The sequence below is a fragment of the Myxocyprinus asiaticus genome, chromosome 35, assembly GCF_019703515.2.
Source record: "Myxocyprinus asiaticus isolate MX2 ecotype Aquarium Trade chromosome 35, UBuf_Myxa_2, whole genome shotgun sequence".
Classification (NCBI taxonomy): domain Eukaryota; kingdom Metazoa; phylum Chordata; class Actinopteri; order Cypriniformes; family Catostomidae; genus Myxocyprinus; species Myxocyprinus asiaticus.
Window position 1 is genome coordinate 37,884,488 of NC_059378.1, and position 19,023 is coordinate 37,903,510.

General features: G+C 37.2%; 2 protein-coding genes across 2 annotated transcripts in view; one reads left to right on the forward strand and one right to left on the reverse strand.

The window, feature by feature from the left end:
• Nucleotides 1–941: 941 nt before the first annotated feature.
• Nucleotides 942–8,435, reverse strand: LOC127426610 (prepro-urotensin II-beta-like). The gene is made up of 4 exons (XM_051673534.1): nt 8,345–8,435; nt 2,102–2,206; nt 1,158–1,201; nt 942–1,052 (listed from the first exon to the last, which is right to left on the reverse strand). Exons 1-4 carry the CDS (start codon nt 8,433–8,435, stop codon nt 942–944), a joined length of 351 nt encoding a protein of 116 aa, XP_051529494.1.
• A 3,382-nt stretch (nt 8,436–11,817) lies between these two features.
• The window catches only part of LOC127426607 (coiled-coil domain-containing protein 50-like), a 44,529-nt gene continuing 37,323 nt past the window's right edge, over nt 11,818–19,023 (forward strand). Inside the window, exons 1-2 of the mRNA XM_051673531.1 lie at nt 11,818–12,043; nt 14,196–14,313. Of these exons, the coding sequence (XP_051529491.1) occupies nt 14,265–14,313 (49 nt within the window). The 5' untranslated portion in view covers nt 11,818–12,043; nt 14,196–14,264. The remainder of the gene's footprint in view (nt 12,044–14,195; nt 14,314–19,023) is intronic.

The following is a 19,023-nucleotide window of genomic DNA, read 5'->3' on the forward strand; positions in this document are numbered from 1 at the left end:
TATCACTCAACATGCATTTCTTTTTGTTTTGTTTTGTTGCTTTTGATAGATTATGTCTGAAATAGTCTTATAAAAGTATTCTTGAGTAAGCAGAATTATTCCATGCACTTCACACTTACTGACCAGAAAAAAGCTTTATCTGTCTACCAACAAAATAAATATCAAAACCCTACATGAATAGTTCCTATTTTCCACAATTAGTGTGTGAAGACAAGGAACTGCTCTCTTAACCCTGATATGTGGCATCCTGTGACATGCAAACTAACAAAAATACATATGTACAATCATAGTTTTGAACTAAACCTACTTCAAATAATTTTCACTGCATAATGTTCTTTCTTTTTTCTCTCTGTCCTTCCATCCATTCTAACACAGTGTTACATCTATCCCCTCTTGAACACCTTGAATAATTTCCTGATTTTCTCAGTAACATTGCATCCTATTATCTCTCAGAATACAATAATTTTAAGTAGACAAATCAATAATTACAACGATCTAAGTTTGCTTTCATGTTCAGACAGGAATAATTATTTATTTACAATGAAAGAGGAGTAAGAAAATGTAAAACACCCCCCAAAATTGATTTTGCAATAATGTGGACTACATCCTTCAAATGTCCCACACTGACAGAATGCTAAAGTGAATGTACACACTGATAATGGGAAATATTCAAAATGTTACAACTGTACTAATCTACACACACAATGCAAACCCAAACCATAAAGTCTTTTTCAAACAATTTTACTTTATTTACATCTGAGCTCAAGAGCAGTTATATAGTATATACAAATAAATGATCAGCTTTTATTTTCCCAGCAAACATAAATATTTTATTTGCGAATTATTTAGTGCATCAGGCCAACAAATTTTGTGCGAGAGTGTCGCAAATTGCCCATAAAGCAGGTGCATGTATTTGTCGGCGCATTTCTGATTTGACGTTTTCAGACGCAGTATTTCCAGAAACACTCTGTATTGCTTCCTCTCTTGCGATACTGCTTCCTGTTGCCCAGGAAATGTCTCAAAGGATTCAAGAAAGGCTTTTCCAAAAAGACCTTGACAAAAAAACAGAATTACACAGAAAACGGGTGTAGAACATCATACAGTAGATGTCTATTGATATAATATTGAATGATGTTATGTATTTTCCTTTAACTCACCTCTTTTACAGCTTGGCTGGGGACAAATCCTGCTGTTCTGAGACCTGTGCGGGACAAGACGAAGATTAAAGCCATGACAGTTTAAAAGAAGAGTTCACCCAAAAATGAAAATTCGCAAATCATTTACTCACTTTCATGCTATTCCAGATACATATGACTTTCTTCTGCTAAAACAAACAGAGATTTTTTAGAATATCTTAGCTCTGTAGGTCCATACAATACAAGTGAATGGTGACCAAAACGTTGAGGCTCTGAAAAGCACATAAAGGCTGCATAAAAGTAATCCATATGACTCCAGTGGTTTAATCCATGTCTTTTGAAGTGATTCAATCACTTTGGGTAAGAAACAGGTCAATATTTCAGATTGTGAAAGTGAAAGTGGAGATTTATAGTAAAAAAAGGACTTGAATATTGATCTGTTTTTCACCTACATTGATTAAACCATCAGAGTCGTATGGATTACTTTTATGCTGACTTTATGTGCTTTTTGGATCTTAAAATGTCTGGTCACCATTCACTTGCATTTATGGACCTACAGGGCTGAAATATTCCTCTAAAAATCTTCATTTGTGTTCTGCAGAAGGAAGATGGATTGAAGGTGAGTAAATTATGAGAGAATTTTCATTTTTGGGTAAACTATCCCTTTAAGTGTTTCCAGCTGTCAAAGTTGCATTTTCTTTTGCTGTACTTGCTGGAGAGTTAGATAAGAGACAATTCTTTCAATTCAAGAAGCTTAAAGGGATAGTTCACTCAAAAATGAAAATTCTATCATTATTAACTCAACCTCATGTTGTTCCAAAGCCGTGTTTTTTTTAATATTTGGGTGAACTATTCCTTCAGCACGCACCACTTTCAGTTTACAGCTGTTTTATGTTTTAACATGGTGCATATTTATACCAATATTTCAACCAATGTAGGTGTTCCTATAGAAGTTAATGGCTTACCATCATGGATGATGTCTCCGGTGATGAGGGACGGGTAGCCGAGATACGCTTGCTCCGAGTAACTCAGATCTTCTGGACTCACCACCTGTTCCTCTTCTACAAGAACTGCAAGAGGAAATGACACCTAACAACAATCCATCCTGAAAGACTGTGATGATACGTTTAACTCTGAGGTGTTGGATTGTGAGAACATATTAACCTATTTTGTGTCTTATTCACACTGGTAAGTAGAAAGTACACTATAAAAAGTCAATACAGTCAGTTTTAACTTCCTTTTTAAGTGATCTAAAAATTACTTTTTCTGCTGTATCCTAATAGAGTCAGGTTGATTGTCATTTTAAAAATATATTAGTTTTACTTACTAAATATATTATTTGTGTTATATTAAATATACTGTGGGGTCCAGTCTGAGAACACTGTGAAAATCACAAAAAAAAAAAAAAAAAAAAAAATCTGTTTTCTAGAATAATAGTAATCTTTTTTTTTTTTTTTTTTTTGTGGTTAAAATTCTGTCATCATTTACTCACCCTCATGTAGTTACAAAACCATGTGACTAGGCAGAGTGTTAGAGACTGACAGCCTCTGTCACCATTCACCATCATTGCATAATTTGTCTATACAATGAAAGTGAATGGTGACTGAGACTGTCATTCTACCACAAGCCCTCTTGACATTTTGACATCTCAACAAGTAAAAATGCTAATTTAGTTTTCACTACAGTGGCACTGTTAATGTCTATAATCTATAATGTTATAGTAACTAGTAAGAAAGCTTTTTAAGATATATTTAATTATGCTTCATCTTATTGCTTTCTGATATCCATTTCATCTTAAATACTGAATTTAAAATGTTAAAATTAATTTATAGATATAAAAAATAGCATTTTATTAGCTTCCAACAGTTCAATTTTAAGAGATATTAACAATTACATTTTCACTAGTTATAATTCTAGTTCTTGATATCAGGAATGGAATTACTACTAGTGAAAGTGCCAATTTTTTTTATAATTAATTACATTTGCACTAGTAAAAATGTGGGAACACTTTAAAATAAGGTTACATTTGTTAACAACATTAGCTAACATAAACTAAATACTTTTTCAGCATTTATACATTTTGGTTAATGTTAATTTCAACATATACAAACACCTTTTTAAAATCAAAAGTTGTATATGCTATCATTTGTTAATGCACTATGAACTAACATGAACTAACAATGAACAATTGTGTTTTTATTAACTAGCATTAACAAAAATTAATAAATTCTGTAAAAAATATAGTGCTCATTGTTAGTTAATGATATGTTAACAAATGTAACTTTATTATAAACTGCTTCCCAAAAGGTTAATTCTAATGATGTCATCACTCACAGAAATAAACGTTCTTGATATAATTTTTTTTATTTTAACTAATAAAAACCATAGAATCTCAAATTGTCATTCGCATGTATCTAAATTACATATACACTACCGGTCAAAAGTTTTGAAACACTTACTCATTCTTTATTATAATTTTTTTTTTCACATTTAGAATAATAGTAAAGATCCTTAATAATAAGAAAATACAGATATGAGAGTGCAATGTCTGGCTGGAGGCGTTGAGCGTCAATCACTTTCACTTGGTCAAAGGCATGCCTAAGAGTCTCGTCTCGTGTCTGCTCCAGAGGGAAATCCCCTGCAGGGAATCCTCTAAGGGCAAGGGAAGTTACGGCTTCCCCCTCCTTTGCATATTCCTGACATGGAGCTGACGAAGATGGCCCCAGCACCATCTCCCAACGTCGCCAGATATCTACAAGACCAAGATTTTTACAGATCTTGTGAATCGTCAGTGTTGCTCTAGGGGGTTTACACACTTTTGCTTCACTATGATCAAGGACTGAGTCCATCAAAAGATTAAAGTCTCCTCCCAATATTATGTCATGAGAGATGCCAGCAGATTGCAACATCCCTTCAAGATCTATAAAAAAAGCCCTGATCATCAGTGTTAGGTGCGTAAATATTAGCCAAAATCAACCTTTGCCCCGAATTTCTCCTAAAACAATAATGACTCTTCCTGATTTATCTTTAGTCTGTTTAAGACATTTGAATTGTAGATGTTTATTTATCAATATAATGACTCCCCTGCTCTTACTTGAGCCAGCACTAAAGAAAACATGTTCACCCCATATCTTCCCAAATTTTTCAGCTTCCTGCAGGGAAAGATGTGTTTCTTGAAGAAACACTATATCATATTTCTTACGTTTAAGAAAATAAATAACCTTCCTTCTTTTTATAGGGTGCCCCAAACCATTCACATTCCATGTGGAGAGAGAGAACTTATTCATATTAAAATTTGACATATTGATATAATAAAAAATAAATAAAATGAGTGTGTCAAAAACAAGATTACACAGACCACATTCCCCATTAATGCAACAAACAAACCCTGAACATCCCCCCCGAACAAAACAAACAGAAAAAAAGAAAAAAGTGCGCATTAACCCTGCGCACGACAGCGCCAACCGGTGACAATCCCTCTAAACTCAAACAGTCCATGTATGCACACGAGCCCCCATGACAACTTTGCCAATGGATTATTCAAGTCCGGTACTTCTGCACAAATTTTGTGAGGCATAATTACATAACAGAAAATACTATGTAAAACAGACCCCAGCCAACAGGCAGAATAACAGAAAAAACATGTCGATTCATTCACAGAACTGTCTCGAAGGTGTGTTCCTCCTCAAAATAAACTCCAGCTGATATAAAACCATTCAGTTTCCTCGGACAGACAAACAATTGTTCAGTGAGCTGGCTGTTATGAGTGCAGCAGATGAGGTAATCATTCTACTAGGAGGCATAAGCACAAAGAACAAACAGATTTAACCACAACTGTCCTGAAGTAGTGTAATTCCACAAGACAAGCTCCAGCCGCTAGGCAGAGCCAGCACAAAAAACAAAACCGGCATCCTGGTTGCTCGGATGATCAAGAGCCAAACTAAAAAAAAAAAAACACCATAACTTACTCAGCCTGTCAACTTTATAAAATACGTCCTTTATGTGAGCATGTAGATATTTTGCAGTCATCCAAAGTGTCCATTCTCGATCTGGCCGGGAACTTCAGTGTAAAAAAGATCTTCCATCAATGCAAAAGTTTCTTGGAGTCATGCCATAAAACAAACTCCAGCCGCTAGTCGGAGCCAGCGCAAAAAGAAACAAAAATGGCACCCAGCTTCCTCAGATAATACAGTCCCTCAACCGCGAGTCAGTTCACTAATATAAGAAACAACAATGGCTTACTCCAATGTATTTATGAAGGAGAGTGCCTGTTTTGGACATGTAAATATTTTGCGACCATTCTTCGTTTCTATTCTCAGTTTGGCCGGGAACATCAATGCAAAGGTGATCTTCAGTTGGTGTAAGAGTTTCTTACATTCCTTGAACTGATTGCGTTTCTCTCTTGTCAAATTCGCAAAGTCCGGGAACAAGAAAATATTATGGTTCTTCCAAGAAAGCTTCCCTTTACTCCTCGCCTGGCGCAACACAAGATCTTTATCGGATGATTTCAGAAATTTGGCCAGAATGGATCGAGGCCTATCTCCCTCAGCAGTTCTGCGAGCCAGGACTCTGTGAGCTCTCTCGATTTCCAGCTTGTGGCCTGTTATTTCGAGCAGACTAGGGAAAAGCTCGTCCAGGAATTTCACCATATCGCTGCCCTCTTCATGCTCAGGAATTCCAACAATTCGTATGTTATTCCTTCGGCTCATATTTTCAAAATATTCCAGTTTTTCCTAAATTAATTCCAAATCTGTTTTGGACGTGGGCGGATTAGCGGATAATTCCCTTTCCGATGACTCAAGATAATCGATTCGTTTTTCAACTTCTGTCACTCTTGTAAACAACTCAGAGAATTTTATTTCCATCGCCGTAATCGATCGACATATTACAGCGAGATCCTCCAAGTCAGTAAGAACTTTCGTCAACATCACCGACATGTTGGACAACTGACGCTGAATTTCATCTCCCGACACGCCATCCAAATCGAGTCCCCGGCTCGCAGGGCCGCTAGAGGCCTCAGCTTGAACATGTAAGTGTCTTTTAATGTCTCCAGAGTCTGAGGATTTTGACTTCTTTGCCATGTTTTCCTCAAAGAGCAAGTATGTAACTGGGTGTATCGAATCTCACCGGATCACAACATGAAAATAATTAAAAAACTAGCAAAGTTCACAGAGCTCATGTCTCATACGTCTGCTTCTCACATGGCGTCAAGTGAACCCCTTGGTCGAATGATTTAATCAGACACTAAAGAATATGATTCGTAAGTTCGTGCACGAAGATGCTCGAAATTGGACTCGAGTGGCTCATTACAAGTGGCTCGAGTCCCTATTATTTGCAATAATAAGAGAGGTCCCGCAAGCCTCCACGGGGGTTCTCCCCATTTGAATTATTGTACAAGTGTCGACCGTGCAGTGTGCTCGACGTCCTATGGGAAAATTGATAGGAGGGACCTTCAAACAGCAAAAACTAAATTCAATACATTCTTGACCTGAGAGCAAAACTCCACTCACTGGGTCAATTACACAGGAAAATTTGCTCCAGGCTCAAGAATGTCAAAGCCGGCTATAATAGGGGTACTCGGCTATGGGAATTTGCACGGGGAGATAAAGTCCTTGTATTACTCCCCACATCAAGCTCTAAATTACTTGGCAAGTGGCAAGGGCCTATTGAGGTCACACGGCGAGTCTGGGAAATCAATTATGAGGTTAAATGAATGGATAGAGGCGGAGCACGTCAGATTTGCCACCTCAGTCTCCTAAAACCATGGAAAGAGGCGGTCCCTGTGACTTTGGCGACAGTAGTTCCGGAGAGGGAGGAGCTCGGACCGGAGGTGAACTTAAAAGCCACTGATCGAGTCACCCCGGTCACTTGCGGAGACCACCTCTCACCATCACAGGTCATGGAGGTTGCCAGGTTGCAAGGAGAATTCTCTGACGTGTTCTCGCCTCTTCCCAGTCGTTCAAATCTCATAAAGTACCATATCAAAAGCACCCCGGGGTAGTGGTACGTAGTCCTCCCTACTGATTACCCGAGCACAAAAAATAAGTGGTTTGGGAAGATTTAAAGGCAATGCTAGATATGGAGGTAATAGAAGAATCCCACAGTGACTGGGCTAGCCCAGTGGTGCTGGTCCTGAAGAGTGACGGCTCGGTCCGGTTCTGTGTGGATTATTGAAAAGTCAATGTGGTGTCTAGATTTGATGCATACCCAATGCCTTGGATTAATGAACTGCTCGATCAGTTAGGCATGGCTTGCTTTTATTCGACACTGGATTTAACAAAGGGATATTGGCAGATCCCCTTAACTCCCATGTCCCGTGAAAAGATGGCATTTTCCACACCGTTCGGATTACACCAATTCATGACACTTCCGTTCGGTTTGTTCAGGGCCCCGGCTAAGTTTAAGCGGCTCATGGATCGAATCCCCAGACCGCACGTTACATACACTGCTGCCTATCTGGATGATATCATTATATACAGTAATGATTGGCAGCAGCACCTGCAGCATCTGAGGGCTGTCCTGTGGTCGTTGAGACGAGCGGGACTCACGGCAAACCCAAAGAAGTGGGCAGGTGGAAGGACGGTATCTGGGCTTCCACTTGGGTCATGGGCAGGTGTGGCCCCAAAATGATAAAACTGCAGCGATTGCAGCCTACCTGAGACCTGCCTAAGAAAATGAGGTGAGACAGTGGCCGAGCGATGTCTGTGGAGAGGAAGAACGGTAAGGATTGACACCTGTGGGAAATTATCTCTAACAGCTGTTCTGTGTTTCAGTGAGAGCTGGAGGGGTATAAAAAGGGTGTCCAGACTGCCGGAGGGGGAGAGAAATGCACGGCGCTGATGGAGTGTGATTCTATTTGGGCTGAAAAGCCATTCGTTTCTGTGTTACACTGAAAGAGTGTTGTAAATAAAAGACTCACGTTGGATTGTTCAACTGGCTCCCACTTCCCTCATTCAGAATGTTAAAGAACCTTGTCACAAACATTTTTACCAGTATTAACTCCATTGCTGATATCAAGAAATAGCATTTTAACTAGTAAAAATAAAATTTCTGCATGTGATTAAATGTCGAAAGTGCTCCCGATTCAGCCTAACTAAGAAGAAAGAAAGTCATACAGATTTGGAACAATATGAGCGTGAGTAAATGATGACAGAATTTTAATTTTGGGGTGAACTATCCCTTTAAATCGAGTATATAATAGAACTTACCAGGCCTGGCGTAGGTATCCACCGGATGCCCAAGCAGAGGTTCTAGGACGACGAGAAGCAAAGCAAAAAACAAAATCAGTTTACACAGCATGATGACACGTACACACACACTCTTTCTTCTCAACTTCAACCAGGAGGTCTCGTCTCAACGTACCCTTCCTGTTTGTGCCCTGGACTTTTATACAGCTCTTTCCTCATGTCGTGTCAAAGCAATGTCATCTCCACGTCTCCATCAGTGTCATCAGACCCCAAACATTTAGCATATTCTGTCCTTGTAAATTCAGATCGGATGGATGAATGGATCAATAAAACTTTGAGACAGACGCGGGGTCTGTGCGTCAGGAATGGGCTGCAATGTTTTACCAGCCCAGCCAAGTTCATAAATCCCTCCGAGCGCAGGTGGGAAAATGGCACTTTGCGTTACAGTGTGCCGGATGGAGTCGGGCAGGCAAATTGCCCGTTTAATTCATTTGTTTAAGAGGCTGCTGAGATTTATTCCCCACAATGTCTGCAGTAGATGCTCAGCTGTATCATCCTTACGACCCCTGTTGCTTCTATTTTAAGAGACTGAGAAACAGGACAGATTGGAAATGGCGGACAGCAAGTGTGACCAATATTCTTAATGGTGTAAGGAAAAAGGTGAGTTATTCTGGCCCCAGACCTAAATCTCATTTATTAGTCACTGGATGATGGACACATTGCTGCCTCTGCAAACTGCACTATATATCCATCCCTCTCCATCTAACTAGTTAGTCTCCTCTAGACTTACATTAAACCATATTAAGGGACCGAATATCTTGCAGAATATCATAATTTTTTAGCAATATACTGTCCAGACCAGTCACATAGGAGGGGCCTCTTTATGTTCCTGTTTACAATAAACCCCATAAACTCTGTATATATGTCAGGAATATGTGACACTCATATCAGACTCATTCTCACTTACAAAATGAAACATTCCGGCCACATGAGGTCTGATATATTACAATCTCTCCTTAATGGAGTAAAAACCACAGCAATTTTTCTAACCATCTTTTAGTGAAAAGGTTAGTTATTCTTACTGGCTGCTGTTTGAAGGGTTTTCGGTAACATGATACATTTAATTAATAAGCCTTTATATAGGCTAATTATAGTTTATATAATGACATTTTATAGCAAACATTACATAATGCTTAAAATCTAAATTTGAATATGAATATGTACAGTGTAATATACAGTGAACCCAAAGCATATTTGGACACTTAAGTCACACTTAACATGTCTGAATGTCATTGCAGATAAAGATAAATCAGATAAAGTATAAAACCAGTTGGCAGCGATGAAATGCTTCTAGAGCTTTTCTCAGAACTAACTTTACTTTCTTAGACATTTTTACAATGACTTGTGACCAAATGGAGGCGCAGTGATTTTTGGTGGATGTATGAAGTCAGTTCTGCAAGTTCACACAGGTGGACATGTTCCACTAATGTTTGACAAACAGAAAGTGTCTTAATTTTTAACACTATCTATTAATTTATCACTAAAAATTAAGCGTAATTAAAAAAAATAAATAAATAATATATATATATATATATATATATATATATATATATATATATCATTTATTTTTATAATAACCACTTTTTTAATAAAAACAAGGAAAATGCTGGGTTCAATACAAGTTAAGCTGAATCAGTAGCATTTGTGGCATAATATTGATTAAGAAAAATAATGTATATTGACTTGCCCCTCCTTTTCTTTAAAAAAGCAGAAATCTGTGTTACAGCCAAGGAGGCACTTACAATAAAAGTGAATGGGGCCAATCCCTAAATGTTAAAATACTCACTGTTTCTAAAGTATAGCCACAAGATATAAACAACATGCATGTTAACCTTTTCTGTATAAAGTTATAGCCAATTTTACAAATTCATTTCTGTGATGATGTAATGTCAACAAACCCTAAAACGACTGTAAAAATTACGATTTAAACAACTTTACAGCTCAAATAATACAGTACATGAGTTTTAATAGAAGAATGAATGTAAGTGCTTTTATAAAATCACAAGCTTCACATTTCTGCCTTTAAAGCATCCAAAAATTTGCCCCATTAACTTCCATTATAAGTGGCTCAATGTAACTTTGATTTTTGCTTTTTTTAAAGAAAAAAAATCACCATGTGGTAAACAACATTATGCCACAAATGCTGTCCATTGAGCTTAACTTGAACTAAACCCGGAATCTTCCTTTAATTGACATTCATACACATTTAAAGTGTTTAAAATCTCTTTGGGGTCACTGTATGAATTACATTTCTTTAATATTTCCATGACCAGGTCTAAGGGGGGGCCGGAGGGCATTGCCCCCGTAGATTTCCTCATGAAAAAAATGTCCCCACTGAAACCCATTAAAACTGCAGTTTTTGATCCAAGTGCAATTAAAGCATAAAATCATGAATTCTATGATATTATGCTTTCTTTCTGGAGCCCTGGCTTAAAATTTAATAGTTATATATTTTCCTCCAGATGGCGCCATTTTTCTCATGTTTAGCCTATGGAGTAAATACATGCTTTTTCCCTATTTTCTGTTTGCTGTATTATAGAGCACTGCAGGCCAACTGAATAGATGATGCAGCTAAAATTGTGTGGGTGTGTTGGTATGGATGTCAGAGTGTGTTTTATATGTGTGTATTGATAAATCTGTGTGTGTGTGTGTGTGTGTGTTTGTGTGTGTAAGAAACAACAACAGTGGCATTACGTAAACATACTGGCATTTAAAGGGTTAAAATCCTGAAAATGAATGAATATTTGGTAGTTATGATCATAATTGATGTTGGTTAAAAAAATTAACTCACTGAAAGTGGAAAATAATATTAATATATAATATTATTATGGCAGTTTTTTGACGCGGATATTTTTATATTTTTAAAAGAGTTACTTTTTTTTAACTGACGCACAAGGGTTAATACATTTGCTTACTAAAATAACATTTTAATTACAATTGTGTCTTTAATGTTTAATGTATTAAGCATTTCATAAACCAGCTTTAGTCGCGATTCGCGACGATACACACAACATGGCACGACCTATCTGTGTTGATCTTTCCCTTGACGACACATTTAAAAAAATATATTTCCAAAAAAATGTTCAGCAGACAAAAAACTCCAGATAACAGGAGTTGTGAAAATTAGATCTAGGACTTTTACACAGTACATGTCAATAAACTGAGCCCAAGTCTATCGCTCACAGCCTCGTTTTCATTCCCGTCAAAAATTAAAGACCGGCGCTACTATGAATAAGCTCTGTTGCTCTTGTGTTTATTTCATAATTAATGCTTTTATCATAATTGTAGCCTACTCTAATGATTTACAAGTCTTTAATAATTACTCAGAAGCACCAGCAGGTGGCGTTAAATGCACACGCATAGTCGACATTAACTTTGTTTTGGTTGAGGACAAAAGTAACAACGGCAGTAAAACGTGCACAGGAGAACAAAACATGAAGAATAAAGGACGCAGCAGAATTTATGTATAAGAGAGGTTAATCTGATTATTTAGAGAAAATGCTTTTCTGTTAGACTGCAGTCACACAACAGATGGGTGTTTTTGTTCTTTTGTGTGTCAAACTCACGCATGAATCAAGCGCGTGCGCGCGCGCGTGTGTGTGCTGTGGATGAGACGCGACTTTCACAAATCTGCGTGTGTCTCTGAAGCGGCAGAAGAGGGTAAGTGTGTTTTTATCACATACAATTTATGTTTGAATTGTTTTTGGTAAGACTTTATATTACAGTTCCCATGTTACACTTATTGCATGGAAATGATTTTAATTAGGCTACAATCTAGGGTAGTAGTTATGTGTACTTACATGCAACACAAAATAACGTATAATATCAAAATTAGAACATTAACATAAAATATTTGTTCATATATTATGTAGCCAATATGTTGTTGATTGATATTACGTAGTTCTCATTATATGTCAGAAACAGAGGAACATGAACAGTGTAATGAAACGTGTGACCTGTTTTCCATATATTACTGTGGTGGGTATTCTGCAAGACAGTGTTAATCTAATGTGCATATAGTTTTGTCATGAGCTACAAAATATTAAATTGTGTGGACTGCATGCTGTATTTTATGTTCTGCATTTTATTGTATGTATTGAGTTGTTTTTAATGTTGGGAGCAATTGAACAATAAACCTTAACTTCACTTACACTTGACTGATAGATAGATTGTCATGTATCAAATATTTCCATTTAATCATGTTAGTTTTAATGAGTTGAATGGATTATTATTGTTATATTATTAAGATTGTTATTACAATATATGTTTATAATATCTATACAGAAATCTGATATATGGCCATATATGATCATGTACATATATATATATATATATGTGTGTGTGTGTGTGTGTGTGTGTGTATACATATTTAAAGGTGCATTCAGTAATTTTTTCCTCATTAAAAAAGTTTAACTCCTAATAACATGAATTGTAATTTTGCAATATATGTAGGAAATCATGAGCACTCACATTAAAATGAAGACTCAGTCATATCAGTAACCTTATAAAAGCTGTTTTATTCTACATGGAGAGAGTCCACACATGGGGGCTGCCAGTGTTGGGGAGTAACGGAATACATGTAACGGGATTACATATTTAAAATACAAAATATAAGTAACTGTATTCCACTACAGTTACAATTTATATCATTGATAATTAGAAAAGTTACATTCAAAAATTATTTTGAATACTGAACAGATTACTTTGCATTTTATTGTCATTTGTTTCATTTAATATTTAGTCCTTTCAGATGGAAAACATTTATACATATAAATGATGTGATCCAAAGTGCACTTGAACAGCGGTGAAACACTTTCTTATGACGTGTTATATTCATACGAGCAGACAGAGAAGTAAGTTTGAAGTAAGTTTGGAGCAGAAGAAATAGAAATAAACCTTGTGTAAATTGTCAGCTTTACGCTAAGCTAAAATGCTATTTCTAGTCATTTTACATGCACATGTTACCAGGCACGATCATATTTTATAAGAAAATTCACGTTAGATCATAATTTCTTTTTTTCTAGTAAGATCTTTGATATTAGGGCAAAAATCATATTCTTGATAATAATTTTTTTATTGTTTTCCTGTAAAAATATAAAAAAATCCTTAAAACAAGATCAATTTGATTTATCTTGTTTTAGAAACAACACTGCATAAGATATTTCGGTTTTTCAGAGAATGTATTTTTAACCTGTGTATTTTATCTTACTGTACTGGCAGAGTTTTTATAGTCAAAACAAGTGAAAAAATCCACCAGTGCTGAAGAAGTAATCCAAAGTATTTAGAATACGTTACTGACCTTGAGTAATCTAACGAAATACGTTACAAATTACATTTTACAGCATGTATTCTGTAATCTGTAGTGGAATACATTTCAAAAGTAACCCTCCCAACCCTGGGGGCTGCCATGTTAGAATCACATGACCAGCCGAATACTACTCGCTTAATCTCCGCTCTCTTATTTGATCACTTTCATTCATTGATTAATGAAACTGAAAACTATTGATTTTAAATGATGCTACATCCAAGCCACTAGGTGTCAGTGTAAGTCCAAAATGACACAAAGACAAAAGTTACTGAGTGCACCTTTAAATACCACTAGTATTTGCTAAAATATATGTTACATATATGAAAATTGTCATTTTTGTTGTATTTTGAAATATATGTTGCATTTCTGTACAAGTATCGGTAAAAAACATAAATTAATATATATTTCATAAATGTGTTTTGCATTTATATCAGATTTCTGTATGGGAACTTTTATTTTAAAGATGGTTAATGTCAGGTCTCAGGTTTGTATGTTATGTTTCAGAATCTGCTGGAGTTTGATGCTGCAGGTTTCTTCAAATCATGAGTCTGTGATTTCAGCGTGGATTCAGCCATGGCAGAAATTGATGTAGACAAATCTCACCTGCCCGGCGTCTATGACGGTGCGTTGTTTGTTTTGGAGTCTTTGTTTGTTTTTGGGGGGGCAATCATGCCCCCTTAGGCCCAGCCATGAAAAGTAAATATTGAGTGTTAGCGATTTTGAAAAAGGCCCTTTTACGCATAACGCAAATTTTCACCACAGTGAAGGATTCTAATCAAAACAATAGATTCCTATGGAGCCTTTCACACGCGAGCAAACATTCGCGCACTGACATAGCGAGGTTGTTTTTTACAGTGAGTCTGGTGATTTTTTTATTTCTCGACAGGCGATGAAATGTTAAAATATTAGCTTTGAATCTCATGTCAGGGGCTTCTGCAATTACCAAAACAGCACAATTTGTGGCGCTAAAGCAACTCAAGGAAGAAATCCTAAACCAGCTAAGAGTATGTGTTTTATTTGCATCAAAAGTCTCAAAAACCAAAAAATTACGTGGATTGTATTCATAATGTATTTTATTGCTGCATTTTTACCTCTACATCCCTTCTAATCTTACGTGAGTTTTCTTCACAAGATAAAAATATATTGCGACATCTTTGACTTTGTATCACTTTTTAATAAACAACTTTATGGATCTTACAGACTCGCTAGAGAACTCACTAGTTTGTCTTTCGCACTGTGATTCCATGGTTGTTGTGCAAACTTGTGTAGTAGTTCTTCTTCTCATCCATGATAGGAGAGGGCGGACCACCTGAAGGGTGTGTTGCGCCACTTACTGGACCGGAGTAAAATTGACTGTCAGCACCACCTATTGTAAAGGCGTGAGTGTGATAACAACGAATATTTGGCTTGCTTTTGATATAAAAGCGCCTTTCGTTGGCAATTCGTCTTGCTTTTTTGTGCTGCATCAGGTGTGAAAAGACTTTAAGTATGAGCAATAACAATAGTGATGCTTGCCTTCGCACCCCTTGCTAATTAGCTAAACGTTTTGTTGTCTTAGTTTCTGCGTTATAATAAGAGGGAAGCGATTGTAAACATCAGCAGAAGCCATGAGAATTCGTTAACTTTGAAAATATGCCTGTGCACGTTTTTCTGAGTTGCTTTGTCTTAGATGTTGTCTGGCATGGCTGCAGTTGTGTATTGTATGAGATGAGATCAGCCTTCAGGAATGTGAAGTCAGACCAGGACAGAGCAAGCGAGTGCTGTGTGAGACTGATAAGAACTTGTGTATCAACTCCGTTCTGCACACTCATTGCTCTTATCTACCCTTGATGACCCCAAGAGCTTCCAAGAATCCCTGTTTCTCTAACAGGTTTTGGCTTGAGATTCCAGTCTTTTCCCATTTTGGCCTAAAGCTGAGGGACAGGAAAGGGTGTGAAGACTTTAAGTGCAGGAGAATTTAGATTGACAGTAGATGAAGACAAAGGCGTCTTCTAGCCAGACGTCAACTCAGACAGACTGTTGTAAGCACAAGTTTGACCAGTTTACACAAAAAATCTGTAGACTACAGGAACTCAGGAGGAACAGGGAAGGATTGTTTGGGTTAAGTTGCTTGTTATCATTCATATGGCTAAGTTAATATGGCCTTCCAATATGGCCTTAGACCCAAATACGGAAATCTTAAAGAATATGTCATTGTACTTACAAAGCAGACCGACTGTGTGTGTGTTTACATGAAACTGGACACTATACAAACATAATAGCTCTTTTCCAAAACCTAGTGAGCTGCCTACCTAGACAGCATTTGTTTTGTGGCTTTTAGTCCATGTCTGTTATCTTTGAGGACATATATTTGCTAGAGTACTCTTTAATGTTTAGCAAACAACTTTGTGCTGCATTATAAGGTAGCTTGTTGGGCTGAATTGCGAGAAACTAAGCAGACAAGATGAGAGAAATGTTGACTAAAATAGACTTATATTTCGTTTAAAACAGAAAAATATCGATATGTTCAATCTGATTATCTATTGGGACTGTTTTACCCAATATTTGTATGTACTGTGTATTGTTACAGTATGCTCATTAGAGTATTACACTGTAAGCTTAGCAACATGCTAACATCTAACTATTGGAGTCAATAGTGAGTCTTGACTCCTGTGCGCTTTGCGAGAGGATTGCTGTTTATTCAGAGTTTTTGGCTCCGTAAAGCGTTCCAAACTAGTAACTTACAGTATAAGGTTCCATTTTAGTTCACTTACAAAAAAATCTAGAGTTCTGAAAAACTAGCCACAAACTTGCCATAAATTTGCCGCAAATTTGCCACTCACTATTTTCACATGCAAATTACCTTGTGATTCACAGCAAATGCTTGCAGCTCTTCACTGGTAGTGGTGAACCTGCAGTAAACCTTTGGCAACAATGGACAATTTGCCGCAAGTTTGCCGCAGAGCTCATTTGCATCAGTGGCGAATTTGCGGCTAGTTTGTGGCAAATTTGCCATGAATTCTCGAATTTTATAAGGGTTAGGATGCTGCCTAAGACCCCGTCTACACTAATCTGTTTTTAACTCAGTTTTCAGTTTCCTAACGTCATCATTTTCCTAAGAATCCCATTATGGAGAGTATCTGTTTTCAATGGAGGAAAATAGCGTTCTAGTGTGAATGAGAGGTGTAAATGTAGCAAAATCAATGCGCTTTCAGACGAAAACGTATTAGTGTAAATGTGGCTTAAGGCTCTATTTTTAGTTTCCTAATGTCATCTTTTTCCAAAGTATGTGGCAATGGAGAGCGTTTTCAAAAGTCTCTGTTTTCAGTGGAGGAAAACAGCATTCTAGTGTGGATGAGAGGCGTAAACATAGCAAAATGTATGCATTTTCAAACCCTAAATCAGTTTTTATGTGGCCTTATAGTGTGGATGTGTTAGTTTCAGTTGAGACTGAAAGCGTTCTTGCATCCATCTTTACTGTTTTTAATTTTCTTTCCATGTAAACATGCGCTAGCTGGACATCTTTGACCGTTGCGGCGTGCCTGGCCTTTTTAGAGCCTCGCGCAGGAGAGCTGCGTTTTTTAGGTTGTTATGTTAAAAATAACTTAAAATTCTAAAAAAGTTTCTGGAGACACCTGCATTCTGTTCTACAGTAATTGTTTTGCTGCATCTAGATTTTTTTAGCACAAGAATGTGTTCTGTTTAAACGGCCCTTCAGAATGTTACATTGTTAGCTTAACAACATGCTAACGTCAAACATTTTTGGAATCATTTGTGAGTCGAGTTCCACATAAGCTTTAGTATAGTAAGTGTATAGTGCTATTTGTGTGGTGTTCAGAGTTGGAGATGTCCTGTGTAGAGCGTTCCAAATGAGTCACTTATGAGGTTCCATTTAAGTTAGGATGCTGCCTAAGGGACTTTTCAGACCGAATGTATTCTTGTGTCTGTGTGTGCTGTTTTTTTATTGTCTCTCTATGTAGAAATGCATTAGACAGATGTATTTTCACTGTTGCACCATGTTTTGAGAGTTGGGAGACTTGCCCAGTGTTAAAACAACTTGGATGCCTTTGCAGGTGTCGCAGCGTCTGTTTTTCCTCCCAGCGCTTTACACAGGCGTGCCGTGTTTTTTTTTAGACACTATGTTCAAAAGAACTTGAACTTCAAAAAAAAAAACTTGTCTGGAGACATCTGCATTCTGTTCTATTTGTTGCGCTTAGGGTTGCAAATGGCCGGAAAATTTCCGGAAACTTTCCAGAAACTTTCCATGGGAAGTTAAGCTGGGGAATTTTGGAAATATTGGAAAAAACTTTGGCCACTTGGCTATATGCTGCTGCGTCTTTGTGGCATTCTTAACATAGTTCTTTGCACAGTATTTGCAAATGTACACAGCCTCTCCTTCTACATTGGCTGAGGTGAAATGTATCCACACATCAGATGGCGCACGTGGCATTGATCTGTAGAATAAGATTAGAAACAAGCTTGTAAAAAACACTAATGCAATGCCATGCACAGATATATAAATAGTTAGCTAAACAACTGGAATATTCTGGAATGGTAAAAATATTTTACAATTGATGCTGGACAAATGAATTGAAATAGGCTAGATGAATAGATGAACACTCCTCAATCAGCATGCTAAATCAAACTAACCTATGTTCTTGTATGATAACAGAAAACTGGCTAGCAGAAGGCAGAAGAAACAGCATCACAGTTGAGCTAGCTAGCACCATGATAGCTAGCCTCTTAAATTGTCAATGAAATGGTGTTAGCTAGCTTACATTTAACATATCTGATTTACTGGCTAGCTAGCTACTGTATAAACACATTTTGATTTAGTATTTGCTAGTTAAACTTTAATACCATAGATCAAATATATTTACCCTAGTAATATCATCAAAAGTTACTTGACATGATGTAGTCCTTGGGCTCAAATGCAGTAGTGTGGCTTCAATAGTCCTGCTGTAGTAAGTAGCCTGCAGTAAGTAGTGTGCTGTGTGCTTGTGATTGAGGAATGCGCAGGGTAGAAATTCAACTGAATTTGCATTAATTCTGGTTCCCTATCTGTCACTCACTCGACGTTGGTGTCGATGTAGTGACACTAGGGGTCACTCTTGGGAGCCCGAGACACCTCTGGTCTTTGATAAAAGGCCAATGAAAATTGGCGAGTGGTATTTGCATGCCACTCCCCCGAACATACGGGTATAAAAGGAGCTGGTATGCAACTCATTCAGATTTTCTCTTCGGAGCCGAACAGTCATGCTCGCTGAGCTGAATGCTACTGTTCATTTCACCTGCTGGATCTGACGGCGCATTTCAGCGGCTTCTCCCTCCTCTGCACTGGTGCACTGCAGAG